Source organism: Arachis ipaensis, chromosome B05 (genome assembly GCF_000816755.2).
Source record: "Arachis ipaensis cultivar K30076 chromosome B05, Araip1.1, whole genome shotgun sequence".
Taxonomy (NCBI): domain Eukaryota; kingdom Viridiplantae; phylum Streptophyta; class Magnoliopsida; order Fabales; family Fabaceae; genus Arachis; species Arachis ipaensis.
In genome coordinates this window covers 4,346,794-4,359,867 of record NC_029789.2, presented here as the reverse complement: position 1 = coordinate 4,359,867, position 13,074 = coordinate 4,346,794, and the positions used below count along the sequence as shown (strand labels likewise).

At 31.3% G+C, this 13,074-nt stretch overlaps 3 protein-coding genes across 3 annotated transcripts in view; 2 read left to right on the top strand and 1 right to left on the bottom strand.

Moving 5' to 3' along the window:
* LOC107639991 overlaps positions 1–3,082 on the top strand; it is a 7,551-nt gene extending 4,469 nt beyond the window's left edge. The window contains exons 3-6 of the mRNA XM_016343542.2: positions 6–171; positions 329–540; positions 930–1,153; positions 1,919–3,082. Coding sequence (XP_016199028.1) covers positions 6–171; positions 329–540; positions 930–1,153; positions 1,919–2,702 — 1,386 coding nt within the window. The 3' untranslated portion in view covers positions 2,703–3,082. The remainder of the gene's footprint in view (positions 1–5; positions 172–328; positions 541–929; positions 1,154–1,918) is intronic.
* Positions 3,162–4,891, bottom strand: LOC107642562 (L10-interacting MYB domain-containing protein). Its single transcript, XM_016345956.2, has 3 exons — positions 4,761–4,891; positions 3,883–4,236; positions 3,162–3,815 (listed from the first exon to the last, which is right to left on the bottom strand). Exons 2-3 carry the CDS (start codon positions 4,234–4,236, stop codon positions 3,264–3,266), a joined length of 906 nt encoding a protein of 301 aa, XP_016201442.1. The 5' UTR covers positions 4,761–4,891; the 3' UTR covers positions 3,162–3,263.
* Positions 5,280–7,696, top strand: LOC107639990 (protein GAMETE EXPRESSED 1-like). Its single transcript, XM_016343541.1, has 6 exons — positions 5,280–5,755; positions 6,016–6,603; positions 6,676–6,802; positions 6,913–7,099; positions 7,207–7,354; positions 7,438–7,696. Exons 1-6 carry the CDS (start codon positions 5,280–5,282, stop codon positions 7,694–7,696), a joined length of 1,785 nt encoding a protein of 594 aa, XP_016199027.1.

Here is a 13,074-nt window from a genome sequence, read left to right as displayed (position 1 = left end):
CACAGAGAACACAGAGCGAGCTTGCAATGGTGGTTTCAAGAAACACGAAAGATCTGGTTGAAGTTATAAAGGAGCTTGATGAGTATTTTCTCAGAGCCGCTGATTCTGGTTCACAAGTTTCGTCGCTGCTTCAAGTTCCAAGTTCTGGTTTTTCTCATCAGAACAAAGGAAGTAAGAATCACAAGCATCTAACAAAATTTGGGCTTCTTTTATTCTTATTTATTATTCGCATTGATTGTTCAAGTTGGTCTTTTTTTTTTTAAATGAACTTTTCTGAATTTTGAAGGTTGTATTTTGTTGTGCTTGTTGTTTGTTTGTTTGATCCTAGGTAAAGTGTATGGTTATGGATGGCCGTCGCTATTGACATGGAGTTCGAGTCCGAAGCTGAATGGATTTGGCAAGTTGGCTGAGGAAAATCCTCTTTCTGTGGGTGGTTTTGGGGGTAATACTGTTGGCAGTGGCGGCGGCGGCAGTGGTGGTCACTGCTCAACTGTGGAGAGGTTATATGCATGGGAGAAGAAATTGTACCAAGAGGTTAAGGTATGAAAATAGATTTTCAGTCAACTTCTTTAGATGTTTAAATAATTAAAAGGAAAAAGAAAAGTAGATGAAAATGATGAAGATTTCTCTTTTTTGGAGCATAAACTTGATGTGGGTCTGGCCATCCAATAGGACTTCTCTTTAGTCTATTTTGTGCATTTCCCTTTTTGGTGTCAAAGGCAACATTGATAACAGGAAAACCTCTCTAATAATATCTAAAATCAGTTGAAGAGGAAGTCCTGATTTCATATTAGATTGATTGATTATGTGATGATTTCCGCCTAATATCCGGGGACGCAACGGTGTCAATTGATTCATGTATCCGATCCCAAAAAGTGGGACAAGACTTTGTTCTTCTTGTTGATTTAACTTCGCATTGTTGGGTGCAGAATGCTAAGATAATAAAGATGGAACATGAGAAGAAGGCAGCACAGCTAAGGAAGTTTGAGTTGAAGAGGGCTGACTATGTGAAGACGGAAAAGACGAAGAAAGAGGTCGAGAAGTTAGAATCGCAGATGATGGTTGCCTCGCAGGCCATTGAAACCACCTCCTCCGAAATCATCAAATTAAGAGAAATAGAGCTCTGCCCTCAACTCATTGATCTTGTCAAAGGGTTAGTCTTCTCATTTTTTCTGATTTAGTATATTTGAGAGTCCATTTCAACTTTATCCCTAGATTTTGAGTCTGTAGAGTCTAGCGTGGAGTCGTAGACTTGTAGAACTATCAAGCACTGAGAAGAGATTGCATGTTGTTGCCATTGAAATTCTTTATCTCAATTCTCATGGAGTCAGGGGAGAGGGTTGAAAAGTCAACTGCTAGGATCAGTATCAGTAATAATACATAGTCTTATTTTGTGCTTCTCCCTTGACCATGATAAGTACTGTGTGTACCGTTGTCTCTTTTTTAATCAAACTTAAAATCATCGCATATATTGCTTCTAAATCCCTTATCATTATGTAGTATATGAATAAGATGGGATGTTATTTATTTTTGTATTTTATTTGATTAGTTTTACTTTGACAAGAAGTACCATGCCAATAACTGTGTGTTTGAGGATTAAGAATGTTGTACCACTGTTCCTACTAGGTTGATGATTCATTTCACAATGACGTAAATTATATTACAGAGTGGAACATTTTGATTAAGGAAAAATTTTAAATAGAATTTCTAATATCCATTTCACCTAGTTCTCAAATGAGATAATAAGATCTCTTGAGATGATTGTTACCCATGTTAAGAAAAATGCTCGCATGTTGTTATCTGATTTGAGAATCAGAGAAAATAGATATAGATATAAGAAACTTGATCTTACTCTTTTCCTTTGATTATTATGGAGTTATTACTCTCACTCAGAATCTGGTGTGTCCTACATTGGCAGATTGATGTGCATGTGGCGGAGCATGTATGAATGCCATCAAGTTCAAAAGCACATAGTTCAGCAGCTGGAATACATCAATACCATACCATCGACTACCCCAACGTCCGAGATTCATCGGCAGTCGACTCTTCAGCTTGAGGTTGAAGTACAGCAATGGCACCAATCCTTCTGCAACCTCTTCAAGGCTCACAGAGATTACATCCAATCCCTCACAGGCTGGCTAAGGCTCAGCCTTTTCCAGTTTGGCCGAACCCCACTGAGCAGAACTACCGAGGAGTCAAAGATATATGCCCTCTGTGAAGAATGGAACCTTGCTGTTGATCGCATACCGGACAAGGTCGCATCTGAAGGAATTAAAAGCTTGTTGACTGTTATTCATGCAATTGTAGTTCAACAGACAGAGGAGCATAAACAAAAGAAGAGGTCAGATTCTGCATTCAAAGAGCTCGAGAAGAAGGTTGTTCAGCTTCGATCTCTTGAGTGCAAATATGGTCCATACTCCATTTCAGAGTCCTCTGGTACCATGCGGACCAAGGACCCCGTCAGCCAGAAGCGTGCTAAGGTGGAATCTTTGAGAGCGAAGGCCGAAGAAGAGAAGACTAAACATGAAAAGGCAGTGAGCGTAACACGGGCGATGACATTGAACAACTTGCAGATGTCATTCCCCCATGTTTTTCAGGGAATTGTGGGATTTTCAAATTTGTGCACTGAGGTTTTTGAGTCTGTATACAACAAGGCCAAAGCTGTTGGACAGGAACATGAATTGAAAAGAATATTGCCATAGGAGAATTGACATGGATGTATAGATGATCCCCTTGCAAAACATATCTATAAATTGTACTTACACCCAGTAATATTATCGTGAAGGCAAATGAAAGAGTGCAATGTAATTTCACTCAGTATTTTTGTATGACTCATTTTAGTGCTGAATCCTCATAGCAGTGGAAGCAGAAGCTGCTAAGTTTGCTGGGCAAGGGAGCTGAATGAACTTCGGCTTAGGATTTCACTTGGTTTGATTACATTGTGCTGTTTATATAACACACTTGATAAATGTTGAAATTAGGAGGAAAAGTTTGTAACCATGGTTTTGCTTTCCTTTTAGGATATGCTTATGTTGAGTGAATGCAACATGCTTCTTAAGCTAAGTCGAGGCATTATTTGGAATCAGAAAAAGTTAAAAAATTCACAATGCATTAGACGACCAAATTATCAACTCCAATTTTACTATGGTTGCCTATATTTTGGTCATGCAAACTTTAATATATTAACACTAAAAGATCAGCAATATTGTGATCAAACTGTTTATAATTTTGTAACACCTAGGATTAAGCTGTGATCAAAGTAGTCATTTCCTATTGGATGCATTAGCACATTTGCTACGCAACCATGTTAATCTTTTATCGTCTTTGAGAGACAAAAAGATCTCCCTTAAAATAGGTTTGCTGAAGAGATCTAAAGCGGCAAAATATAGTTGTTGATCAACACCTTGCATCAAATCCAAGTCCTTAATACAGTCAGCCATACTATATCTAGCATTATATTGCTCTATGGCAGCTGCCCTCATCTTTGAAGCTGCAGCCATCTCCAATATCGCTTCTGTGATGGCATCGTTCATTCCTTTTCGCCCTCTTTTGCGGTTGGAAGTTGCTGCAGCAGCAGGTGTGCTAGGTTGAGGTGTTTCAGGATCATTAGCATCATCCTCATCCTGTGATCCGGACGAAGACTCTTCTTGATGCATCCTCAAGGGCTGTGGACAAAGAGGTCTAGGAGTATGATCAACCTCGGATACAGTTAAAAGCTCATGCTTGCCATTAGTTGCTGGCTCAGAGAATATTGTGCATAGTTCTTTGAAGATTGGGCAGCCACTGGTTCTTAGTGTCTCAGCATCAGCATGTTTCTGTAATTCCAAAAACAGTGAATCAAATGTTTTCATCAAGAACAGAAAACATAAGTAAGGAACTCACCTTGATGTATTCAGCCCAAGTTTCATCACTGGCAGTTATAGACCCTGTGGCTTCATCCCAACTAAAATCACTTTGATCAAGAATGGATTTTACAGTAGAATACTGCCTCCTCAACACTGAATATCTGTTCTTGAGTTGTTCCTTGTCCCATTTCAAGCCTGTTTTGTTGTAAAATCCATCACAAATATATTTCCATGCTTTCTTGTTGAATAAGTTGTTGTGTTTGTTCCCTTTTTGTACTTGATCAACCATCAGCTCTGCAAGTATCTTGGTGAGTGACGTCGTCCACCTCGCCCTTGACTGTTCCTGCTGCTGAGCCTCCAGTCTTTTTGATCTGGTAACATGACCTGCCATCTACAGTCACACACACATGCATGAGAATGTCAATAACAAGACTATGAATAATGAACCTATGTTTATCAATAACTGACAGAATGCAAGTCTATGTATATCACCAACTGAAAGAATGCAAGACAATAACAAATATTTCAAAACATAAATTCCATTGCCATAATTCATTGACACCTTGAAATCAATGAAAAAGGCCAATTGCTCCACTTTTTTTTTTAAGTAACCTAATTATAACTGATGATAATTCCTGTATATGAAGTCAAAAGCTCTCCAATACATGAAGTGATTGATCAACAAAAAGTGCAAACAATTCAAACATGCCAATTCACTAGGCAAGCATAGCAGACAACATGAAAGGGGGAAAAGACAGAAACTTTACACCATTCAAAAGCAAGGGTAGCAAATGCATATCGAGTCACGCATTATATTCTGATAGAATCATGATTTCGAATAAAATAATTTAAGAAAAAAATGTTTCTTTTTTTCCTATTGAAAACCCTAAAGCAGAGGGAAGAAAGTAAAATTACCTTAGAGAGAAACCCGCGATCTTCCCATTACGATGAGATTACAACAATGGAGGACGCGCTGAGAATCATGGAAAACAAAAACAAAACCCGTTTGCGAAGAAGGGAAACTCCAAACAAGCCACTTGGGCAAAGTAAATTTCTTTAATGATGATTTCTTAAAAGATATAAATTATTGTGTAAAAAAAAACTTAAATCAAAATCAACTATTAATATAAAATATACATTAAAATGAGTTAAACAATATATATATATTTATACATCTAATTTGAATTACAGTTTGGCGTGCAAATAACATTTTCTATGAACATATTCACGAGAAATTCATACATTTATTCATGAGAATTTAATTTGTTGATATATTTGCGGTGATGATTTCTTTTCCCCTCCATTTTCCAGTTATATGGATTCATGAAAAGGCACAAACCTTTGCACTGTTTTGCAAACCAACGTGACTCTCCATTAATAATATATCACGATCAACCATGATGATGATGATGATCACACCAATAAAATTCTTTAATGGATAATTGCTACCATCTTCTACTCTTTAGTTTGCTCTCTTTCTCATTAGGATGTGAGTCATGGGGTTGGTTTTCATCATCAACATCATTTAGTAAAGAAGAAACTTTTCCCAACAAAGGCAGCACTACTATAGGTTCTGTTGCTGAGTTCTCCATGGAAGGCTTCCATGACAGCAAAGGAGTGAAGTTGGTAGAGAATGCTAAGAACAAAATGGTTGACTCTAACTCATGTTGGCTAAATGCTTATCAGCATCTCTTTGCAGGGTGTTCTGAGATTCTTGCTGACAATGAGAAAAGGTCAAGACTTGCATGGCATCTTAGTGACTGCTTTCAAAGGGACTCTGGTAGAACACCCTTTGAGAAATGTCATCCAAAATCTCCAATGGCTAAATGTCTAAGAAACTTGGATGATCTTGCTCATAAGGTTTACCTTGAATTTTACTTGGAAACAAATTCCATTTGTCATCAGTTACAGTTAAGTGCAATTTCTCATACATTATCAATTTGTCCTATATTTTTTTAGTGTTTTTGTTAGTGTCTCATGATCTTAAACCAAATAAAATAAAATAGTGATAAGATAGAAAGCTTGAGACTTTATCATTGTATCTAATATCTCTAGTTTTTGAATTGATGAAAAATATTAGACAAGATATGTTGCATTGTGTCTTCTCAAGTTGTATTTGACACGTTTGAGTGATAATTAACCAATGTTTTGTACCCCATTGTTTCTTTAGGGCTTATGCATTTAAGCATGAAACTGAAAGGCTTGTGACAGAACTGAAAAGTTCAGCACAGTATGTGGAGGATAAGTTAGATAGCATGGATGAAAAATCAGAACGTCTTTTACAAAGTTCAAACCAAATTCATGATTCCCTAAATTCAATAGATGTATATACTCAACAAGTTGCTCACACTGCTAAAAGTTTGGAGAATCATGTAGATATTGTATTGAGGCATTCAGAAAGTGTTTATGAGCAAACCAAGAAAATTTCAGCATCACAATTACAATTGAAGGAGGGACAAGAAGGTATGAAGAGGAATTTGGAAGATGGGGTGGCAATGATCAAGGACTCTTACATTCATTTGGAGCAAGAAATTGACAAGTTAAGGGATGATGCCATTGAAATTGAGAAAGAGGTTATAAAACTTGGAGATGCTATGTCAACAAAGATGACAATCTTACAAGAAAAGGCTGAAGATATTGGGAATATGGCTGGAAAATCCTTAGATAAACAACAATTAGTTCTAGATGGACAATCCATGGCATTGAAGAGTCTAAATTCTCTATCAGAGTTTCAATCCAAAGCAATGGAAGAGAGCAGGTAGATAAGTTTTCAAATGTGAATTCAAGGAAATTTTTGGAAACTATTCTTACTTTGTTTATCATACTGCAGAAAATCCTTTGAGCACTTTGCTGAATATGGACATAAGCAACATGAAGAGTTGATTCAGAGGCAGAAGCAGATTCAAGGACTTCATGATCATTTAATGGAGAATTCTAAAACAATATTGGCTGCTCAGGTTGGCAAATTCTTAGAGTTAGAATATAGAAACTATGTAGTTATTCCCATTCCTTATATCAATGTTCATATTTACTTTTTCATCTACAATTCTCAATTTTTATTCTGCAGGAATCCTTTGAATCAAAGCAAGCAAGCATGTTTCTGGCTTTAGACAAGCTTTTTGCTCTGCACAATGCAATGTTGCTTGAATCGCGAGGAATCAAGGCTTTCTTCGTCTATTCCATATCGAGCTTTGTCATCTATATGTTAACTAGTACAAAACAAACATACAATGTTAGGCCACGGTTATACATAGGTATGTGATCAAGCCTTAGTTATGTGTTTTTCTAGTCTAGACTCTAGAAATTTAATTGATTGATTCTAAGTTCTTGGCTAAATGTGAATGTGATTGGTTAATTTCAGGACTTTGTGGCACATTCTTCATTGAAGTATCCATTTTTCGATTTGCTTATGATAACATTGAGCAACAAACCTTGATTGTGAATATGGTTAGATCATTCTTCATGGCAGTTGCTGTAATACAACTTCTATATGCAGTTTTCACATACAGGTGATTAATATTTACAAAGAACAATGTTGGGTATTTATACAAGACTAATCTTGATCCAATAACTTGAATCTGAAATTTTGTAGGGATTATGAAAAATTGAACCATGAGTTGCTACTAACTCTGGTTGAAAAGGTTAACGGCATGCAAATGCAAAAAGAGTTGTTGGATGAAGACAGTGATATAGATTGGCTTCAGTGGATAAACACTGATTTATCAGATGATGAAGATTGTCTTGATGATCCTAGCTATACAATTCCAGAACAAATTGGAGAGTATTCAATCACATCTTCTTCAGATATGAGATATAATCTCCGTCGACGCAGTCACAGTCGCTCACCTTGATTGAATTTGATCCACAAGCAGTGCTAGTTTGTATAGAGAATTTTAGAACTTCATCATTCAAGAATTATCTATCTATATGTATAAGACTTGAATTTGATGCAGAAATACATGTATACATTCTATGATTTAGATTTTAGAGTTATGTACATAAAAGTATAAACAAGTTTAAGTTGATTACTAGTTTTTTCACCGTGAAAGGTAACAACTTAAAAACCAAGTATATTAAAATTTAAAATGCACTACTCATATGAAATTGTTAGTATTCGAAGATGAGGAATGTTAGCAAAATTTATTATTATTATTTATTATTATTTAGTTATTAATATTTAAAAGTATAAGATAAAATATGTTGTTAGATTATTAAATTAAAAATACTATACCAAAAAAATTGAGTTGATAGCTAAGTAATAACTAAAAACAAGTCTCCTAGTATTTTTCTTTGAAAACAACCGTTAAAATATTAATACGATATTAATTATATTAAGTAGTTTAATCAAATATGTCGATTGGTCTAATAGTTTTCGGTTATCATTTTTATGTAATTACTAGTGTATGTTCCCGTGTCCTGCACGGAATAATACATAAAATTATATAAAATTTTTTATTAAAATTTAAACAAAAAATATATATAGCAATTATTATTATACTTGTATTCTGTACGGAATAATACATAAAATTATATAAAAAATTTTATTAAAATTTAAATAAAAAATATACATAGTAATTATTATTATAAATATTTTATAACTTAAAAATATTAAAAATAAGTAATATTTATTTTAATCAATTTAAATTTATTGAATTGTCATCTCATTTGTCCGCTTAAGCAGGTATTTGGAGTTCGAATCTCGTCTTGTGTATATCACATTCCATTAGTTAGCGACAGACCCTTAATAAATAGAGCATCAATGTGTGGTAGATTAATTCTCGACTTGCCAAGTTAGGAAATCCATAAAAAAAAATTGTATTTGTCTTTAAAATAGATTAATTTTTCATTAATAGAAATACTTATGAATTTTTGTCTTGGTTGAAATTTACTTGGGCCAATTTTATTTATTACTATCATATTCATTCTTGAAATAAAAATAATATGATCAACATTGTTACTTGTTAAAATTTTACATTTTATGAAATAATTTTTAAATTTTCAAATTCATAAACTTATGTCATTACAAAAGTTATTAGATCGATTAATATATTTTGGTAATATGGTGTATCGAAACGCCATCGTTAAGTATTAGTTAGTGTGAAAAGAAATTGATAACAACTTTTGTTATTCAATATATAATTTATTCTATTGAAAAATAAATTAATATTTTCTAAACTTGTAAATATATTTTCTTCTAATTTTTTACACTATTTTATTTGACAATATTTACCATTAAAAAATAGCAAATGACCATACTATCTTACAACATATATGATGTACAAAGTAATTTCTTATCTTAAAATTAATTTTGGTTAGTGAGATAAAATTTAAAATATTTTTCTTATTTTCTTACTCAAATTTAAATTTAAATTTAGAATTGATTAACAATTCATCATTTTTTTAATTTATATTATATAAATAGTCATTACAAAAAAAAAAAAATTATATATCATATATAATAATCCTTGATATATATAGTGTCATGTATATATTAAGATTCTCTATTTTAATTATGTGAGTGATTATTAGTATTTTCACTTTTTCGTTACATTAGAAAATAATATTTAAAACTAAAAAGAGATAATTAATTTTTTAAATTTGAATTAAAAAATGTCTTGCAAATATATCTAACTTTTACATATACTAAGTGTTATAATATTAAATAGTATAGTATTTGCTATAACAATGATTCAAAATATTAATTTAAGATATATTTGGGCCTAGTAAGACCCTCAACTAAAATCTATTGTTAGAGTCCCAAATCTGACTTAGGTTCATTACCTTAAAGGCCCAATGCAGATGAAGTCCACGCGTCCCCTCTTAAATCAGCTCAGATTGGATCTCTGTTGCTAGTTAGATATGATAATGAGGATTCAGGTAAGCGTGAGAAACCCACTTTCCATCCCTCATTCCTATTTAAAAAAATGTCCGCGTTCTTTCTCCGTCATTGCAAGTTCTTATTTAATTATCCCTCAGAGAACGTAGATCTCTTCGGGTATCTACGAATATTCTTTGAAAATTTTTTAAAAAATTAATACAAAAAGACATAATATAATAAATCATAAAATAATCAATTCAATATAATTCAACACAATTTATAACATATTTGTTATGAAAAATAACATTTTAAAAGGAGAAAACATAAAAAAAATCCAACATAATAACATAACATAATTTTTTAGGACGATATTGAGTGACGTAGTGACGGACTTGATGAGAGGTAGAGAAAGTAAGTTAGAGAGAGAGAGGATCAAGGCTAAGAATGAGCCTGAAAGAAAAAGGAAAAATTCGAATTGGAGGCCGAAATTAGGGTTACTAAATTCAAGAAATGGATTTACGTATATATAAATTAGGATAAATTAATAATTTTATATTCACATATATTTAATAAATTTCATAGGGTGAGTACTTATGTCCGTGCCCCTATTAGGAGTGGCAAACAGGAAAGTCCGCCCTGTCTTGCCAAAAGCCCACCCCGCCTAATAAGACGGTCCTGAATTTTCTCCCCGCCCGCCTAATGGTAGGCTGGCGGGATCTCCTTTTTTTTATAAACCATTAAATATTAAACAATATATATAATTTCACAACAATTTCAATAAATTTATAATTTCTAAAAATATAAAAATTTATAATTTTTAAATTCACGCGCATTAACGTCTTTATAATTATAAATATGTAATAAATATAATTATAAATCAATTTTTTTGAAACAAAATAATAAAACCACCATTGTCCAAAGCAAAGAAAATATTATCCAAAATATATAATTAAACATCTTCAAGTTTATATATAAAACACAATCCAAAATATAACTTAAAACTTCTTCAATTATCATCTTCATCCTCTTGTAGATCAATAACATCATAGAAATTTGTAAAAAAATGGCTCTACCAAAATAAAAAGTTGGCCCAGCGGGAAAGCCTGCCCCGCCCCGCCGAAGCCCGCCAAATCCCGTCAATTAGGCGGTGTAGGGTAGGCAGGATTTTTAAATTTGGTGGTCATAAATTTCCAGCCCAACTCGCATTTTTTGGCGGGTTATGCGACCGGCTCGACAGGTTTCGACCCGTTTGCCACTCCTAGTCCCCATCTATTTTCGCGTGGCAAGTCGTGAGGATTTCAGGAGTCCCCATCTAGCTCCAAAATGCGAGTAATCCCTGCAAATACCTGTTTCGGCTATTTTTGTGATCATCCTTATTGCTAGTATTCATTGGTTCGTGATGTGGAGCTATTCTAGCCACTCAATAAATTCTCAGATAATCAAAGTTTAGGTTATATCATTTTTATAAAGTTACATGTATCCTTATTATAACAATATTAATAAAAGATAAATGGATAAACACTAAACTATTGTTTGGATATAAGATAAAAAATAAGAGGAAAGAAAATAGAAAGAAAAGAATATAATATTTGTGTAGTAACTGAAATTTAATTGTCAATATAAAGTAATATATAATATCATTTCGTAATCAAATAAGTGTTCAATCAAAGAATTTAATATTTATATAATAATATGACAAAATAAATCAAAGTTAGTTTAATCATAGCAAGCGTTCAAGTTTAAATTTTTATAAATTAATTTATTTGTGTTAAAGTTAATTGCGCAATAAAAAATTCATAAAAATTTCTAATATTGAAGTAGACAACAATTTATTTATAAATACAAAAAGTGTATTTAATAAGTCAGAAATTATTTTATTTTAATTTGGTCCATAATTCACATTATTTGAATTTAGCTCGATATATATGATTTGATTTGATTTGATTTAATTATTAGTTAAAAATATCTCAGTTGCCTATTTTATTCATAGATTTATTATTTTAATGACTAATAAATTAATCAAATTAATTAATTAGTACACATAATAAATTTGGATTAAGAAATTAAAAGAAAAAATTAAAAATACTAACAGAATATTCAAATAAATAAACTAAAAAATACTACCAAATCAAATTGATATAAATTACAATAAATTATATAATATTTAATCAAATTAATTAATTGATATAGTTAATTTATCGTAATAACTTATAGTTAATGAGTTAAAAGAAATAAATCGAGAAACATTCTCAGAAGCATGCTACGTCAGTTTCATCATTAAGTACAAAAATCTGATTTTTATATAATAGAATAATAGTATGCCAATTCAAATAATTTAGATTGGAGATAAAAAAGATATATAATCAAATTATATCATATAACATAACATTTCTATAAGTTTCTTTTATAAGAGATTTAATACAAAAATATTTATCATCATTTGTTTAACGTAACAATTTAAATTTAAGTGAATTGTTCCAAAAAATACCTTTTTTGAATTATTTATTGTTAATATCTGGTCAATTTCATAACATTCAATAATGGCATAAATGATTATATTTGAACTACAAAGTTAACCTAAAATAAAATATAGAAATTAATGAGAACAAAATATTAAAACAAAAAATTATTAGAAGCGTAAAAATAGAAAAAAAATATCAAATTTAAATAATATAAAAAAGAATCTAATATATAAAGATGTGAATTGTAAAAATAGAGGGATACATATATAAAGAAGAATAGCATGCATAGACGTTTTTTCGCTATATCATAATTTGCTCCAGCTATACAATAAATTCAGCGGTAGTTGGTAGCTCCATTGAGCAACGGTAATGCTTAAATTGAAACATTTTCGAGTTATAAACAAACAATCAACGAAACATTATTCATCCATACCTTCTCATTTATCTATAAAAGAAATCTCACATAAAGAAAAAAAAAGAAGAAAAGAAGAGTTGAAATAGCAAGAACGATAAAAATGATGATTCTTATCATTTTGTTTGGCCGTCTATATATAGAAGACCAGAAAATCATGATTATCTAACAAAATTAATTTGTATTTATTGCATTTAATTTGAATAAGCAAGAAATGATCATATTTTAGTTTAGTATTTAATTCACATAATTTGAATTTGACTCAATACATATAATTTAATTTGATTTAATTATTAGTTAAAAATATCTCAATTGCTTATTTTATTTATAGATTTATTATTTTAATTATTAATAATTTAATCAAATTAATTAATTAATATATATATAATTTATACCTAATTTGATTTAATAAATTAAAAAATACTACCAGAATATTAAAAGAAATAAATTAGAAAATACTATTAAAACAAATTGATATAAATTATAATAATTATGTAATATTTAAATATCTAATCAAATCAATTAGTTGATATAATT